We start from the raw sequence: 18,824 nt of genomic DNA on the forward strand, positions 1-18,824 counted from the left end.
TCTGCCATAATGCCTCGTTGCTCTTCAAAGAACACCAACAACAGCATGCATGAACAAATGTCAGACACTCCCACTATTCACTGCCATATAAATGAAAATACGGCCAATCTGTAATAGATCACGAATGAATATAAAAGAGTATCACACCCAGAACATCAGTTTTAAAATATGAGTTTGTGGCCTATAATTCATGGCCATTGATCGATAGTACACAGCACCTTTCCAATTAGTGCTGGTCAGCTGGGCATATCCGCATATGCCTCTCTGGTTCTTTGAATTACGATGGCATGCACAGTCGACACTCCTGAGTCACTGATAGAATCCATTTCTATCATCGCAAACGAAATCATATAACTACTATAGCATGAGAACTATGTCGTCGTTGCACTCCGACAGCCGTTCAATGAAAGTTTATATATGTTACGTCAACGATTTAATATTTGATTATTTAGTTAGTGTAAAGAATATTTATATATATATATATATTGTTTAATAGGGATGAAATTAGTGATGAAATGATCATGCATGAACTCATCAATTGATCACGAAGCAAGTTATGATTTGTGAAAGCAATAAAAGCCATACAATACAAGAAGTCTGGAAATGCAGGCCGTTGTTCACGTTTTATAGAATATATTCGAAGATTAATGTACCAAATCAATGATCACCTACGCCATTGGTTATCTCACCTCATCCCAATTAATGGAATTTTTTTTAAAAGGTTCATTATCGTTTCTGTTGGCTAAGTTCTTAAATCTAATTAAGTTGCTAAGTGCGTCTCTTGTTTAGATTGAGACCACGATATTACATGTATAATAACGATCTTGCATGGATTATAAAATACTAGAAACTACCCACACCCGTAGAGGTGTGGAAAAATAGGCGGTTATTATTGTGAATATGTGATTTTTTGAAAATATTTATGTTTTAACTATAAAACTTATGTTTGTTTATATGCTAATGTTTGTTTATATGCTAATGTGAGATGTGAAAGAATATTTTTAGAAGTTCGTAATTTAGTGGTATTTAGGGTGCTGATCGACTTTATAGTAGTAGAGTTGTCGAGGCTCGCTAGCTTCTTTGTTTCAATTTGTTGATATATCTGAAATAGCTAAGGTTTTTCATTGATATGGGTGAGTTTTTTTTTTTTTTGACGAATTGATATGGGTGAGTTGAAAATGATATGTCATGCTTTGTATAACACAGTTCAAGATCAAGTAATTAAAGGAAACATGAAACATCGACGTCAAATTAAGGTCATCTTCGTGCTCCAGAACAGGGAAGCGACCTGGTCACCTTGTCAAAATAGCTTAGCCTTCTATTCCAAGAAAAATGGAGATCATGATGAGCAAGCAGGCCGGAGTTTGTTCGTTCTTTAACTTAATTTGATGCTACAATCCTAAGAAGTGGGGGTGCTATTTGTACGTTCAATAGTTTGAAAAGAGGATTGAATCAAGTGCAAACTTATTGATACATCTCATTAAGGGATGCACTTGGAAGATAACATAAGAGACATGAATATATATATATATATATATATATGATTCTGAAATAACTAAGGTATCAATAGTACTAATTTTACTGTGTAACTATACATATCACAAATTTCTCTCGATCAAAATGTAATCCAAAGGAAATCCTTATAAAATGCGGATGCCTCCGATGATTTTCGAACAAAAATAGTGGCCTTTGAGAATCCACAAATCATTGTGAGATTATGTTCAATAGAGAAGCTCTTTTTTTTATCAAACGCCTAGATAGGCTTTCCAAACCACTCTCAAGGCATTCGAGGCAGACTTCCAAAGCCTCCAATTCCTTTTGTGCAAATTGAATGTTTTCAACTCCAGCAGATTTGCAGAGTGAGGATAGAGCAGAATTAACACCATCCAATAAATGCCCAGTAATGTCTGCTTGATATTCACATGCTACGACTCCTTTGTGCATCAACTTTGAGACCAAAGACCACTTACTCGACTTGGAAACTGGATACGCCAAGAACACCAAGAGAGATTGGAAAATTGACATGTTCTTTGCACAAACTTGCCGTAGAACCCTAATCACGGCGGCGAGATGCTGATCTTGCTCTAGTGGTTTTGATACAATCTTGTTGTTTGCTTGTTTCAACTGTGAGATCAGTTTTTTGGCGTCCTTCCTCATTTTCTTGCTGAAACTCGTGTAGTTGGCGATGCTGGTCTCAATGCTCGAGTCTCCCTTTCTTCGCCTTAGAGCAGATTGAAGAGCAGAGACATGTTCTTTGACTTGTAACATGAAATCCCTTGTGATCCCACATACGTCTAGAAGCTTCACTGATCCATCCAACAACTCATCCATGCATTTCTCTTGTTTGTGTCGAGAGAGTAGCTGTTGGGTTGATGCCATCTGGAGAAGATCATCAACACAATCATACAGCTCTTGAAGACCAGATAGGCCTCTGCAGATTGAGTCGGATGTTGAAGCACATAAAGTTGACTCCCATGATTGGAGCCTGCTGAGCTCTTCTTCAACTCTGACAGTTGCTGGGTGAGACCTTGAAGGCAAGCTGATTGATCTGGTCTGGTACTTTGAGGCCATAGTCTTGTAACTAACTGAAGCTGCTAAGTACCTAGTGAAAATAATGAAATGCTCAAGTGAAATTTTTAGGGGTTTGAGCTTTGTTTTCACAAGAGCTTAATATTGAGTTGCTTGGTCTCAACAATGACAGAGTTAGGTTTATATAGGAAGTTACACACAGAGAGATCAAAGAATAGAGATAGAGCATGTGGAGCCAGAGTGGGCATCGCTCGGGAGAAGACCACATTGTCACTTATTGGGTAACACTGTATCAATAATTGCTCTTTATTTAACCCTAAATGGTCTTAGATTAAGCATGAGGTGTCCGCAGAATCTGATGATGGGTAGCATTCGTTAGGGCAATAACCTCAAGAGTCATCACCTACTTTTCCCCCCTTTGTGCCACATTAACCCTTCATTAACATTACTTAAATCGTGGGCGACCCATCCTTCAATAGCTGGCCTGTTGGGTTGTCTCAGTATCGAAGAGGCCATAGCTTCAACCCGAAAATTTCCCTTTTGCTTACAAAAGGATACAAGATATATCATTGAGATTTAGATCCATGGGGAGCATTAAGAAAATGTAGCATCTACCAATTATACTCGGTTGTTAGAATGCCAAGATCAACATGGTCGATTATATTGCATAATCTGTACTGATATTAAAATGTGCACGATCACTTTGTAGTACTCGTGTCTCCTTAATTTTGCGAGAGGTGACCAAACCGTTTCATCTGTAAAGGAGCTGTGAGCCTATGTTGCTAGCTGCATGCTTCTGAAGACGCGTGTGCGCGTTTGTGACAGGTGCATGTTTCTCTTTTAGTCCGAGTCATTTCACTAAATCATTGGAGTAGATTCCTACTCAAATTGGTCAAATATATTTTCTCCGTCTTTTTCTTCAAATTATTGGAGTAGCATATATTAATTTACCGGTCCATTTACCGAATTATTGGAGTAATACTTCTGTTGAAATGACCTGTAGGTACCGCAAACGATATGCCATTTAACTTAAACAATCTGCGAACTGGATAATTAATTAACTATGTACAAATTGGCTAGGAAACGGAGAATAATTATGATCAATAATGCCAAAGTAAGTTTAATTTATAGGGCAAGATGCTTTACATTGGGTAGGAATTCAAAGAAAGCTAGATATAAGAGAAAGACCATTAGACCAAAAGAATCCGCACCATGCATGACAATGGCATTGCATATCTGCATTGATGAGGCTCTAACAAAATGTTTATTGCTAGCTTGAACCTAACATGACATGGATTTAGGTATCCTTCAATGATTGAGAAGGCCATATTCAATAAAACGGGGTTAACTGTACCATGTATAATTATTAACTCAATTTCTTTCGTTAATTCGTCTTATAAAAATTCCTTGATTCTTGATTACGGGGAGGACCCAGGGACATAAGATTAGAAATATAGACTCTCATCCAAACTATTATTGAGAGCACGTTTTTGATTAAAGAATTGACAATTAGGTTGATGATATGTGGTTATCAAAAGAAATTTAAATACCTCTACACGTACAATTCCTAGCCTTGTGCTCTTTTTTTACGTGAACATGGTCACTCCACGTCTCCACATGACTGATTAATTGCTGATAATGCTCTATTTGTTTCATTACAATTGGCACTTAATTGTTAATCAAGCTCAGTTTAAGGACTGCAACGATCATTTGCATGCATGTGTCTAGTACTAGTATATATAAGTTCCTAATTTCCTTTTTAAGGAAAATATTTTATTGGGTCGACCAAACTATTCATCATGCTCAGATTTCACGCTTTGCCGGCCTGCGGCATTTGAAATATAATTCAGCAAACTATACATGTATTATGGCCTTATGGGACGGCAAAGTTAAATGGTAATCGATCTGTACCTTATTCGAAGTTCAATTTATACTAATTAGTTTGTGGGTCTAGACAACGTAGACCTGTTCATGACTTCAAGTTATATTAATTAATTATGGATGGGAAATATGTAAATATTCTCTTCTGTCTTCTGATCAGATAATATATATCTCTTATACGACTTAATTTAAGTATCATTATTCATCCTTTATCATAGCGTTTGTACGTGAAAAGTTTGGATTAAAGATCAATTTGATAATCCCTTATTCTCTGTTAATGAGTTAGTTGCAATTAAGTTTTCTGGGTTGCTGCAGAGAGAATAATGTGATCTGAAACTGCAGTAATATTATTCCTTATATATACTGCATGAGATGAATTGAGAAGATGCATGCATGTATACAATTGTGTTAGTTTTATGTACATATTCAAGACAATGCACTGCCTACTGTCCCGTGCATATATTTAACATAAGGCAATTAAGTTGACGATGCAAAAAGTTAATTACCCTGCTAGCCATGGTTTTTTTTTTTTGTTTTTTTTTTAGAAAACTGCTAGCCATGTTTAGTATAGCATGTAATAGGAGGGAGATCGACAAGAAGAAATGAAGAATCATGTATATGTCTCATGAATATAAAATAAGCATGTGCTCAGTGCTTAGCTACCAGTTAATTCGCTTCAGATTTGGTCTGAATAGTTGAAAGCGGCCCACCCTATAATAACCCGATTTTTCGGAACGATTTTTGGATTGTTTAATTTCTATTAAGTTGTGAAATTCAATAAAATGAAATTTGGATCGCTTGCAAAATTTCGAAACTCGGACGGAAACGTTTCAGAACGTTTATTTAGTAAAAACGTTACGATTCCGCAACGTATATATCGACTTTTACTCCGTCGATCGTTTGAGAAAACTTTCTTCACGGAAGTTGTAGAGTTCGTTGATACGCGTTCATAGACACGTCACGCGTTTAATTCAGACGTCGGACGTGAAAGTTATTAACGTCGGAAGTTAGTTTCCGATTTTGGAAACGAGTATAAATAGACATTTTTCAGATTAGGGTTTCCATTATTGGAAACCCTTTCTCTCTCCCTTCAGCCCGCCTCCCTTTCGCACTTTCTCTCTCTTTCTCGTTTTCCCTCCTCTCTCTCTCGGCTTCCACCTTCGATCTCTCTCCCCCGAGGGAGGTGTTCCTCACCGCCGGCTCCAAGGTGCTTAGCAGCCCGATGCGACGTCCCACCGAGCATGGCACGAGCTCCAGCGTCGTCGTGAAGTATCGTCGAACTTCACCGAGCTCAGCAGCGACGGGTTCCAGCCCTCCGCCGATGCGAGCACACGATCCACACCCCTATCCACCCTCTGACGCCACCACAAGTAATTGCAGCCCTAATCGAGCCATCACACGCCTTCCACGAGAAATCGACACGATCGGCGATTCGTTCCTCTCCGACGACTTACGAAGCCTCCACCGTTCGATCTAGGTATGAGATGATGATTTTGATGCTTATGTGTGATTGTGTGGTGATTTGAATTGATTTGGGGAAGATTTGGAGGAGGATCGGAGGTAGAGGTGGAGTGTGGAACACTGCCGCCTTAGGCGGCGCGTGTGAGTGCGTGGAGTAGCCTAGGGGCGGCGTGAGGCCGTGGGAAGGGCGGAGGAAGGAAGGGGAGAGATTTGGGGCGGCGGTGGCGTCATCCGCGCCTTGGTTGGTGTCGGCGCGTGGGCCCCACGCGCTGCCACAGTGAGTGGCGCATGAGCGCCACGCGCGGCCTGCCGGAGGTGGCGCGTGCACCCCACGCGCCGCCACGTGCGGCGGCGTGAACAGTGATTCCGAGAAGGGTATTCTGGTAATTTACTTACGTACGGTAAATGTAAATGTAAATTTTATTTACGTACGGTAAATGTAAATTAAATTTTACGTACGGTAAATGTAAATATAAATTACTTTCAGTAATTGTAAAAAGTAATTTTGTAAAAGGTAATTTAGTAAATTTTATTTACTGAGATTGTATTTACATTTGAACAGTATGTATACGTACAGAAATACGCAAATAGTATATATACGTATAGAAATACGTATTAATTGTGTATTTGTACAGTAATACATGAACAGTACTGTGAATCGTAACAGTGAATAGTAACCGTGAACAGTAAATTCGTAAAACCGAAAATTGCTAAACAGTAACCGATTATTACTGTTTCGGCATTTAAAGGTTTACGAAACGTTTCTAAATTCTTTTCTTATCTTTTCAAGGTGATCTATAAAGCAAGGAAATGAATTATCTTCGGAAATTGTGGAATTATGCTCGACTCGATAAGGTGAGTAAAATCTCACATATTTACGAATCTACCCTTGCGGAGATTCAAGATTTTACAAGAGTTTTTAATATTGAATTACGACATGTATACGATATAGTGGATTACATATATATTGTATAAATGGTAATAAGTACATATATATATAGTTTGCTATATTATATACTGTTATAAATTCATTGGAATTGGTCATTTCGATGACGAGAATTAAATATTGAGCATGTGATTTAATTAGTACAATATGAGGTGTGATTATTGTACGTGGTTTTAACATGGTGTTTGTTAAAACGTTTTGTCTTCGGACGAGTTTTGTTTTCGAATGAGTTTTGTCTTCGGACGAGTTTTTGTCTTCGGACGTGTTTATGAAATATGACATGTATATGATATAATGGATTATATATATATTGTATAAATGGTAAATATGTACATATATATATATATAGTTTGCTATATAATATACTGTTATGATGTTATCGTGATTTATGTCATTTTGATGACGAGATTTATATATCGAGCATGTGGTTTTGATTTGTACAATATGATGTGAGATTATTGTACGTGATTTTAACATTGAGATTGTTAAAATGTTGATTTGTCTTCGGACTTGATTTGTACAATATGATGTGAGATTATTGTACGTGATTTTAACATTGAGATTGTTAAAATGTTGATTTGTCTTCGGACTTGATTTGGTACAATATGATGTGAGATTATTGTACGTGTTTGGCAAGTCTGAACCTAGCCTTTGGCCGGGCGAAAGTTACGATACAGTTAGAGCTCTAGTATGTCTGCCTTAGTACTGCATGTGAGGTAACGGGTGGTTATCTGCTCATGGGTACTCAGATTGTTTTGGATGTTGGGTAGCGGGTGGCTATCCAATATCGGCGGTGTATTACGAGAGGGGTAACAGATGTGTATCAGCGTTCTTGGTACCCGTATTATAAATGCATTTAGGTAACCAGAAGGGTTACTTAATTTCTCATGAGCGCTTCTTTTTCTTTGGGACAACCAGATGGGCCGTCCACTGACTCATGAGTGCATTTATATTTGTTTGATTTGTGGATTTTCGTATATATTGATATGCGAGTTATATATTTTCATTTTACTCATACGAGCTGTAAAGCTTACCGGGTTTGTGTTTACAATCCCGGTGCACCAATTCGATGGTGTAGTGGATAACTCCGCAGGTGTGGATTAGCGGGAATTGACGGACCGCTCAGAGGACTTGAAGTTATTTATCTCCAGTTTGTGTGAGGATTTTGTGTGACTATCTTGTGAGGTTGTTGTGAGGATTATACATTTCCATTTGTTATAATGTTGAATTATAATTTGGTTGTAATAATCGGTTTGACTGAGTTGTATTTTGAACTCAGAGATGATCCGCTGTGGCATTTTAAATGATTTCGATTTCATCGAGATTGTTTGGTGTTTAACGACTTTAAAATTTTGAGTTTTTATACTCAAAATTTTGGGGTCGTTACACACCCTTACTAGTGTCTATGTAGATTTCGTTCACTACTCGAAGTATATATGTAACATATATGCAATTTCCAATGCATTACTACAGATCTGCGCGAGATAGGTTGAGGAATATCTATATCCTACCTTATGGCTCCTTGTCTCCCCTAAAAACCAAACACCATCATCTTCACGATGGCAAACGCACCCTGTGACCCTCGCTCTATATATTATTGATACGATCTGATATTCTGATCAGTTTCACTTTGCCATATTAATCTAATAGTACTACTGTCAATTTTGAGGAAATATATAAGCTTGCTTTGCCCATGTCATATGAATAAACTATTTATCATTCCGTGAAGGCGTGAAGAAAAAGATAGTACATTAGTACTCTCTACACACACCGATATATCTAAACTTCCTTTAATCTAAGATTAATTATTAGCGCCCAGCAGTACGTAGTGCTGCTAATTAATCTTCTATGCGTATTGCGTAATGCAGTAGTGCAGCCATGCAGGCGTGATCGGCCTGACTCCTGTCAGTTACCAGTTGTTCACGTTTTAAATAATATGCTAGCTAGCTGCATGCATCACACATTCACGCATGATATATTCATACCATGCATCTATATGCAATAATTATCAAACGTACGCCACCGATTATCTCATCTGATTCCGCCGGCCGGTTGGGAATTAAAAAAAATGGTGCTTTGCCATTTATGTCAGCCATAATGTGTGAAGACCGGGGTCTCATCAGAGGTGACGACCTAGCTAGTTACACTGCCATGGATCACATGTATGCATGCGCAGGATTTGAATTATGAAGTTTATTCAATGTCAAAAGGTGTCTCCATTTTACACAATATTGGGCCGGGGGGGGGATTATAAAGTTCATTCCTCTGAACATGAAACAATTTTAGAGAAATCGAACCTCTATTATGGGGTCGATAAATCCGGCATCAATGTCCTTGTGACTAGATTGCCAACACAACCACGACTGATACAAGGTGTTAGTGCCTTTTGTGTTATGGATTTATTACTTATTAGGATTCGAATACAATTAATCAAAATTTAGGAGAATGATGTCCTGATACACTCTCACAGTCTCACACCACATGCATCACGGTAATATCTAGTAAGAGATAAGATGTATATCTGGATGAACATACTCAGCAGGAACAATCTAGTGTATATGGTACAAAGACCATTAATCATAAATGTAAAACACAAAAACGGACTAACAAGTAACAAGTCGAAAGTTCAAACATCATCTAATAGTACAAGAGTGAACCGAGGATAAATGCAAGCGTTAACCTGTATCTAATCACAACCATCATGTTGTGAATGTAACAAAATGACGAATTTAGAATAAGTGTCTTGTTATCGAAAAAAAAAAGCTTCTCTTAAAATGTATGCAAAGTATTCCCAAATTTCATTTTAACGTACTTTCATTGGATACAAGTCCTACAATAAATTGGTTATCGATTTAACACATGTGACATGATTTTACCAACATATCATGTTGTCTAATAATGATTATATATAACCGAATTCAATATAGCATTACATATGCCAATGAGATTATATCTACTCTAATATTGGTGTATAAGAGAAATCATTTGTACGTAAGAATGTACATATGGAGGAAAAACATGCATGTATGGATCCCATGAATATTTAATCTTCTTCCTCTCTTCTGATTTCTCAAGTTATATTTGATGATATCCTTTCATCTCAATCTAACCAATTTATACATCCCATCTGATCCCCCCAAAATGTCATGACCATACTTCCTTCCAGTGGTTGTATAACCAACTTCTATTTCCAAATTCCAATATCACTTCAGTTATCCACTCCAATGATTTGGGGGCAATTACTCAAATGCAAGAACCAAGCATATAGAGCACCAGCTGTCTACTTCCAAGTAAAATTCAGTAAACAACTACGACTCCAAATCTCCCAATGATTTGGTGAGGTGATTCGATTCCTGAAAACCGAGCATTAAAGTAGTTTATTTCGGTAAAAGAAAGAGGGATCTCTCAATGATTTGATGAAATAACAAAAAAAAGTTTAATGAGGAGGAAATGACTCATAAGAAAGAGCAAAGCAGTGAGCACCACCTGTCTTTAATCACTCCCATGCATATACACGCGTCTGTAGAAGAAGCAAACTACGCTTCACAGCTCCTCTACACATGAAACATCTAGGTCTTCTATTTTTTTCTTACACAAATTATCAATTGTTAACTTCCCACGCGCCTTTGTAGGCGCCAAAAGAAAAACCCTTAGAAAAGAAAACTTTGTTCCCCTTCCGTCCGCCGCCGCTGGTGCTTTTTACTGCTGCATCTCAGATCGAGTAGGGATGTTAGAGTAGTCGCAGTAAAGTCGGGGAGTTTTCTCTCTCTGATCTCCTTGATAAGGTGTCAGAGACAAGGAGGAGTGAGGTCGTGTTCGGGTTGTGGATTGTCGGCGGGACAATTTTGATATGATCGGGTTCAGTGGCGGATTCAGTATAAAAATGTCACATGGGCTAATTTTAAGGGCGGATGTAAGATTTTATGGGGTAAATTATAACTTTGGCCGAAGGCCAAATTTTTTTTTCAGATTTACAACATAGAGTGTGTGAAGTTCATAATGTCAATTAAACCTAAATATTCATATCATTCCCTAATTCTCTATAATCTTAAGTTCTTGACTAAGAGACAAACTCAAATAGGCAGATACTCAATATCTCATTCGACCATTCTCTAACATACCACCAAATTTCCAATAATTCTAAATCGATAGTTTAACTAACACACTCATACACCAACACTAATTCCCTATAATCTTAACAAACCCAAATAAACAAATAAAATACTCAATCTCTGATCATAATCTCATTCAGTCATTCAGTAAGACAGTAACAAGACTAATATACTAACACCCAATTTCATATAATCATATTCCAAATTTCTAATAAGATCTGTTTAACCAACAAAGTGAAAAAAAAACTCATATACTCACTAAATTCCAGTATCTAATCATTCAATAATCAATATTTAATTTTTTTAATCAGTATCTGATTCAATTTTAAAAGAACTTAGAGGAGAATTGGATAAGAGCTAAACATGTCATTCTACAATAGAAATGTAGAAGTGTAGATGAGAGCAGAGAGAACTTCGGGCGGTCGGGCCTTCGGCAGCGCGGCGACAGGGAGTGGTGGTGACGGGCTTGAATAATTTAAAAGAAAAGTAGTCGAGTAGAGGAAAGAGCTTAAGAACAAAAGAAAGACGTCTGAGAGAGTGAGAGAGACCTCGTACAATCAATTAGTTTAATTGTTTTTTTTAATAGAGGGTTGAGTTTTTTTTTCTGGGCAGAAATCTCACATGGGCTCCAGCCCAGTCAAGCCTGCGTTGGATCCGCCCCTGATCGGGTTGGCTTCGACTATGGGCGGTTCTGGATCTGGCTGGTTCTTTATGTTGGGGTCAACATTTTGGGTGATGGTGGTTACTTCGTCTGGTCTCTGCCGCTTTTGCATCAGATTTAGATCTAGAAGCTTTTCTGCTTCTAGAGGCTCTGGCATCTCTTTTGTTTTCAGGTTGAATAAAGCTCACATGCTCTTGGCATTTGCTTGGAATTCGTCTCCCTTTCATACCTTGCTCGGAGGTTTCTTGATTCCGCCTTCCCTCTTTAATGGTTGGTTAATGGCCTTTTAGTTGAGGTTTTGCTTTGCCCGACGTTTGGCAAGGTGGTGTGGCCGTTATGCGATTAAGGCTTGGTCGGCGTGGTGGCTATCGTCTTGGGCCTTGGGTCCCTGTCTCTCGTTTTTTGTCTCGTGTGTATGTTCTGGGCCTCCTTGGCCGGGCTAGCTTCATCAGTTTGAGTTGTCAGAGGTTCTAGCGGAAAAGGGTTTTGGCTTCGCCTTCCCCTTCATAATCGACCATGCTCGAATTCAACCTGCTGCTGCCAGTTTAGTCTTATTGTCATTATCTTGTCATGTTCTGTTTGTGTTTCAGAGTCTAGGCCTGTTATATGTCACAGTACCGAAATTTCAAATGATAAAACTCGAAATCGAAGCCACGAAAACTCTAAAACAATCTCAAATATATTGAAATCATCTTATAGTAATATTGTATCGAAACTAAGTTCATAGTATGACTCAGTCGACTTGAAAAATACATAACCAGTTTATACTTCAAGTATTATGACAAATGGAAATGTAAAATTCACTCAATCCACACCACAAATAGAAGAAATAAACTTCAGCAGTCTTCAGAGCAAGCCCTATAAATCTGCTAATCCATATTTGTAGAACTATCTCATATATCATCAAATAGGTGCACCGAGATTATAAACACAAACTTGGTAAGCTTTTCAACCCGTATGAGTAAACTAACATTATAACATACATCGCATACAAATGAGATATTACATAAAACATTAAAAGATAAGAGTACACATGAGACATTGGACGACCCATCTTGTTGTCTAATATGTGTACTCATGAGACATTAGGCAACTCATCGGTTTACCCAATATCAAATAAAAACACGGGTACTAATGAGACCCAGATACCCCTCTATTACCCCTCATGCAGTACGCCTCCAGACACTAGGCAACTCATATATTACCCAATATCACTCAAAACATGGGTACTCATGAGACCCAGACAACCCATCTGTTATCCCTCATGCAGTACACCGGTAGACAGAGTATAGCTCTAAATGATCATAATTGACACCCGGCCAAGACTTGGTTCCGATTACTGCCAACAACGTCAGAATACCAGAAACGTTTTAACAAGACTCAATGTTAAAACCACATACAATATAACAATAAACACATGTTTATTGTACTACAACCAAGCGACTATTGCACAACAATATAAATATATTCACCACAATATAATCTCATTGGAAATAAAAACCGTAACATTATATAATATACCAATCCATATATATGTATCGTATTTACCATTTTTTGTACACATACATAACCCACTATATTATATAGATATCACAATTCACTCTTTTTATAAAATCGTAAATATGAGTCACCGCCAATGGTTGACTTGTCATAATGAGATTTACTCACTTTATTTCCTGTGTGCAACTTCCACGACACCGAAAGTGTTTTCCCTCACTTATTTCGTTGGTCACCTAATAGCATGATAGAGTGCTTAGAAAAACGATACGTAAAATTCGCAAGCGACGATTCATTATCAGTAAAACAATATTCAAAAAATTTACTGTTCACGCATTTACTTTTCATGCGCCACCCTCCGGCAGCCACGCGTGACGCTCACGCGCCGCCCATAGTAGCCCCGCGTGGGGCTCACGTAGGCCCAAAACTCTGCCATTTCACTTCCTACATCGTCCTAGATTGTTAACTGATCCCTTGCCACCCTCACCTGCTCCCATGCGTCGCGACAAACGGCGGCACGCGCTTCACCACCACCTCCGCCCAAAACTCCTCAAATCAACAAACTTCTAACATTAAAAACGTAGATCACAAGGAGAGAGACACAACCATACCTTCAGTTTGTCCCAAGCCTGCCGGAAACCGCCAGAATCACCGCCGTAGGTCCCCGGATTGAGATTTGGAGATCGGAGTAGCTGCGGCTCGATTTGAGCTCACTGTTGGTGGAATTGTGTCGAGGAGGAGAAGAGAGGAATCGTTGTCGCAACCTTGAACCCCAGCTTCGTCGGTGACGTCGAGTTCGACGGAGCCGTTGTTGTGCTTCGTCGGGCGCGGCTGAAACTTCGCACAGGGTGGATCGTAACCACCACAGATCGACGCGGCTCGGCTGTGCAGTCCCAACGACACCGGCGGTGTCATGCACTGTGGTCGGAGGAGGGAGATGCCGGTGAAGAAGATCGGCAACGGAATGAGGCTCGGGGGAGAGGAGAGAGAAAGCTGCGGGGTTAATTTTATGATTTTGGAAAGTTTCTAAAAATGTCTTTTTATAGCGTTTCAAGATCGGAAACCAAGTTCTCATGATAATAACTTTCACATATAACGTCCGATTAAGGTGTGTCGCATGTCCACGAACTCCTATCGACAAGCTCTATAACTTCCGTGAATGGAGTTTTCATAGACGAGCGACGGAATCAAAATCGACTCTCGAGCCATAGAAAACGTAACGTTTTTCAACTTAAATTACCAAAATCAGTTTCGTTTCGCAAGAAAATCAACGAGAATGCGTAAAAATGCAAATTTGCTCAAATTACAAAGCTTATTAATGTACATGAATTATACAACTTTAAATCCGAAAATTCAGGGTATTACATTATATATTTTATTATTTTCTAGACAGATTTTCTGAAATCTGTTGGACTAATTTCATTTATGATGGATTATAATCCTGAACTCGTTCTAATTCTTTTTAAGTAAATGAATTATTCTTTGATGAATAAAAAATTTGAAGGCCGACCTGATTGGTACAAACAACTCGTGCACACATTACAGTGATGGTAATTGATCGATATTGGCATACTATATTCTAGGGCTATCTACATTTCTCACAAATTCCTAGACAATGTAGATCTGGATCTCAATCTATTATTCTTTTGAAAACCACTTATTTAACGCAAATTTTCGAGTGTTGAAGCTACCCTCTGCAAAAGAGAGACACAACCCAGACAAAGCCACCTATTGGAGGATTGGTCTGGCACAATTTTATACAAGAACATGAAGGGCTAATGTGTCACAACCGGAGGCAAAGTTGGTGATGACTCTTTGAGGCTATTGCCTTAACCAAATGCTACCCATCACAAGATTCTGCAGACACCTCATGCCCAATGCAAGACCATCTAGTCATAAAAATATTGCAAATTATTGGTTCCATGTTGCCCAATAAGTGACAATGTATCCTTCTCCCAAGGACTGCCCACTCTGCCTCCACATGCCTTCTCTCTTTCTGTATTCCTATATATACACCCAAGTCCTCACCAAGCACCTCAAATACATCTCTTCTCTGTAAAACAAAGCAAATAGCCTTACAAAGTTCACTGAGATTTTCATCAAACAAGTACAGTTGCAAAACCATGGCTGCCAAGTACCATGTCAGATCAATCAGCTTTCCCTCAAGGTCTCACCCAACAACTGTTAGGGTTGAGGAAGAGCTCAGCAGGCTCCAATCATGGGAGTCAACTTCATCTGCTTCAACATCAGACTCTATCTGCACAGGTCTATCTGGTCTTGAAGAGCTGTATGATTGTGTTGATGATCTTCTCCTAATGGCATCAATTCAACAGCTGCTCTCTCAACACCAACAAGAGAAATGCATGGATGAGTTGTTAGATGGATCAGTGAAGCTTCTAGACGTATGTGGGATCACAAGGGATTTCATGTTACAAGTCAAAGAACATGTCTCTGCTCTTCAATCTGCTCTAAGGCGAAGAAAGGGAGACTCGAGCATTGAGACCAGCATCGCCAACTACACGAGTTTCAGCAAGAAAATGAGGAAGGACGCCAAAAAACTGATCTCACAGTTGAAACAAGCAAACAACAAGATTGTATCAAAACCACTAGAGCAAGATCAGCATCTCGCCGCGGTGATTAGGGTTCTACGACAAGTTTGTGCAAAGAACATGTCAATTTTCCAATCTCTCTTGGTGTTCTTGGCGTATCCAGTTTCCAAGTCGAGTAAGTGGTCTTTGGTCTCAAAGTTGATGCACAAAGGAGTCGTAGCATGTGAATCTCAAGCAGACATTAGTGGGCATGAGTTGGATGGTGTTAATTCTGCTCTATCCTCACTCTGTAAATCTGCTGGAGTTGAAAACATTCAATTTGCACAAAAGAAATTAGATGCTTTGGAAGTCTGCATTGAAGGCCTTGAGAATGGTCTGGAGAGTGTATTTAAGCGCCTGATCAAAACAAGAGCTACTCTGTTGAACATAATCTCACAATGATTTGTGGATTCTCCAAATTAAGGCCACTGCTTAGTCTCAAAATTATCCAAGGCATCCGCATTTTATTAGGATTTCCTTCGAGATTACCATATTTTTGAGATATGTATATTAAGATATACAATGGAATACAAAAAATATACAATGAATTTTCTGAATCACATCTCATGTTTCTAAATTACCTCTAATGTTTCCTTTATAAACATTATCGATTAAAAGCCATAAGATTTAGCTTCTCAAAAGTAAATATCCATTGCTAAAGAAATTTGTACGCGAAGAAACAGAATAGTTGGCCAAGGGAGATTGATTTTGCTATATAGTTACAGAATGGATTTTAATGATTGAGGATTTATTCAATCCGTCTCTCAAATCACTCTACCGATCAGATTCTTTACTAAAATTTGGCACATCACTTTATCTTTTCCAGTTCAATACTGTCCCAAAATTAAAGCCGATCGTACGTTATCCATCAATAATCGTAAAAGAACTAATTAGATCATAAGATCTTATGTGGTGTCCTAAGTACACATATGTCTCTTTAGCTACCTTGAAAAAAAATGTCTCTTTAGCTAAAGAAACTTATATACATTTCATCCGATAAAAAAAAAACATATACATTTCTTAAGTTCATATAAAAGATCCTACCAGGCCTTCTTCTCGAGTGATCTTGTGGATTAATCAAATCTCAGGATTCCTATGTCCACTTATTTGCAAGTGTCCTCCACTAAGTCTCTTTAAAGTTGGTTTCCTAAAAAGAAGATCTAATAGTTTTCAGGTTTGGTGTTCCTTTCTGCCTTGTTCAACAAGGTTGATATCCACTTCACATTGATACATGCATTAATTACATTTAATATATTATTGAATAGAAAACAATGAATTAAGAGCCCAAGGGAGGTCTGAACGTACACCAGTAGTGTAGGGTGCTCCGGGGAAAACGGATCGCTCTAGGGTTATAGTCCATTGACACAGTCGTCGGACGAGAGTTGTGCTTGGGTCTATAGGGGCGGGGCAAGGGAGGCTGTATGGTGGAGGTCCAATGGAGGGTGGCTGATCCGGGGTTGGTCGGCTGGTTGTTTCGAATTCTGGTTTTGCAGGGTCTTCATCTGATGGCGATGCTTGTTGTTGGTCTTAAGGCGTCGGTTGGTTCTGTTGGCGGGTGGTGCTAGCGATGGGTGGTACGTTATGGGGAGTAGAGGCGTCGATTTGCCTGGGTTTGCTCTTTTAACCCAAGTTGGTTTCTTGGGGATCTTGCTAGATGGATTCTTAATATGCGGGGAGCAAGATCTGTTGTGGGACTGGGTGGTAGCTTGATGGTGGTGTTGGCGGCGACGTGGGGTGGAGATTTTTGTGGCCAGAATGAGGAACGGCCTGGAGGCTAATTTCGGTGTCGGTCTTTGGAGGGCCATGGAGGTGGGCTTGGGCTCTTCTGAGCCACCTAGGTTGGGTCAACTAGTTGTTATTTAGGTGAGATTGGGTCTTTTGGCCCAAGTCTTTTTTTAGGTCTTTAATTGGTTTTTTGTCCCTCCTCCTCGAGTGAGGGTTAGGTTTTGGCAGTTGGTCGTGTCGTCGGGTGTACCATAGTTACGATGCATGTTATTTCCATAGACTATTTAAATGTCGCTTCTTTTTAAGTGTCAATGTAATGAAGATATTGTCTATACAAATATGCTGGAGGTTTTGGTATGTAATGCTATTGGAGCAGTTCTCGTCTCGAAATTGATGGCGAGTAGGTATTGACTACTTCTGGAATCGGTTTGTTTTGGTTTGGGATTTGGCTTTATTGGCTCTTGTCTATTGCTTATTGTGATAGTTATGTGACTATTAGTTTTGGTCGAACGGAGTGTGGAGAATCTTGTTCTACCACCTAATGTTCTCTTATTGTAATATTTGTCTGATCAAATATATATTTTCTTTTCTAAAAAAAAAAGAATAGAAAACAATGCGTTTGATACCATGCTTATACATTTCATTCAAATTCAATAAATAAAGACAAGGAGAACGTATTGGTTCACACTTCAACTTCATGTACAGCTACCAACTCTCACTTCCTGCAATTATCTGCAACTTTTCTTTTGTTCTTTTGCCACATACCTTCTTCAATTATGGACTGATCATATATAATTATGAAGTGCTAGTATGCCCCATTAATACATTTATTGACAAATTTTAATTTTTCCATTATATAAATGATACATTAATTTTCCTCAATTATAACATGATGTTACCACGTGAGAACTCAGTGTCTAGAATTCTAGAAATTGGCTGTCCTCGCTGAGCTTGCTAGAGAAGCTCCATTATGTTATATTCTAATCCAACCTTTAACAATAAGTTTGCTGATAAATGTGATAGAATAGTATGTTTGATAATTTACTTTGTCACTTTCTTAAGTAAAGGTACTCCATCAAACGAATTTTGTAGACTTTCAAGTTATACGAATCAATCCCTGTTTTTGGCTAAGATTAAGCAATGTTAACAACTTTTAAGCTAGTCTAATAGTAGTATATTGACCTTGCATATATGCTTCTATAAACTTGCTTTCCACGAGTGAATACGACTAACGTTAACTTGCATATTGCACTGCGTCATTGTTTTATGCTATCACATCAGTAACGGCCAAATGCTTCTATTTCAACCTTATCCGGCCAGAAGCTTTTATATGAATGTATAGATAGAATCATCGCAATTTCAAGTATAAAACTCGAAAAATTGAAGCCATGAAAACTCAAAAACAATCTCAATAAATCGAAATT

At 38.5% G+C, this 18,824-nt stretch overlaps 2 protein-coding genes across 2 annotated transcripts; one reads left to right on the top strand and one right to left on the bottom strand.

Annotated features, from left to right (window-relative positions):
- Positions 1-1,704: 1,704 nt before the first annotated feature.
- Positions 1,705-2,571, bottom strand: LOC126794546 (uncharacterized). The gene has a single exon (XM_050521297.1). The coding sequence runs from the start codon at positions 2,569-2,571 to the stop codon at positions 1,705-1,707; it is 867 nt and encodes a 288-aa protein (XP_050377254.1).
- Positions 2,572-15,210: 12,639 nt separating this feature from the next.
- LOC126794556 (uncharacterized) lies at positions 15,211-16,077 on the top strand. The gene has a single exon (XM_050521307.1). The coding sequence runs from the start codon at positions 15,211-15,213 to the stop codon at positions 16,075-16,077; it is 867 nt and encodes a 288-aa protein (XP_050377264.1).
- Positions 16,078-18,824: the final 2,747 nt, after the last annotated feature.

Source organism: Argentina anserina, chromosome 1 (assembly GCF_933775445.1).
Source record: "Argentina anserina chromosome 1, drPotAnse1.1, whole genome shotgun sequence".
NCBI classification, from domain to species: Eukaryota; Viridiplantae; Streptophyta; class Magnoliopsida; order Rosales; family Rosaceae; genus Argentina; species Argentina anserina.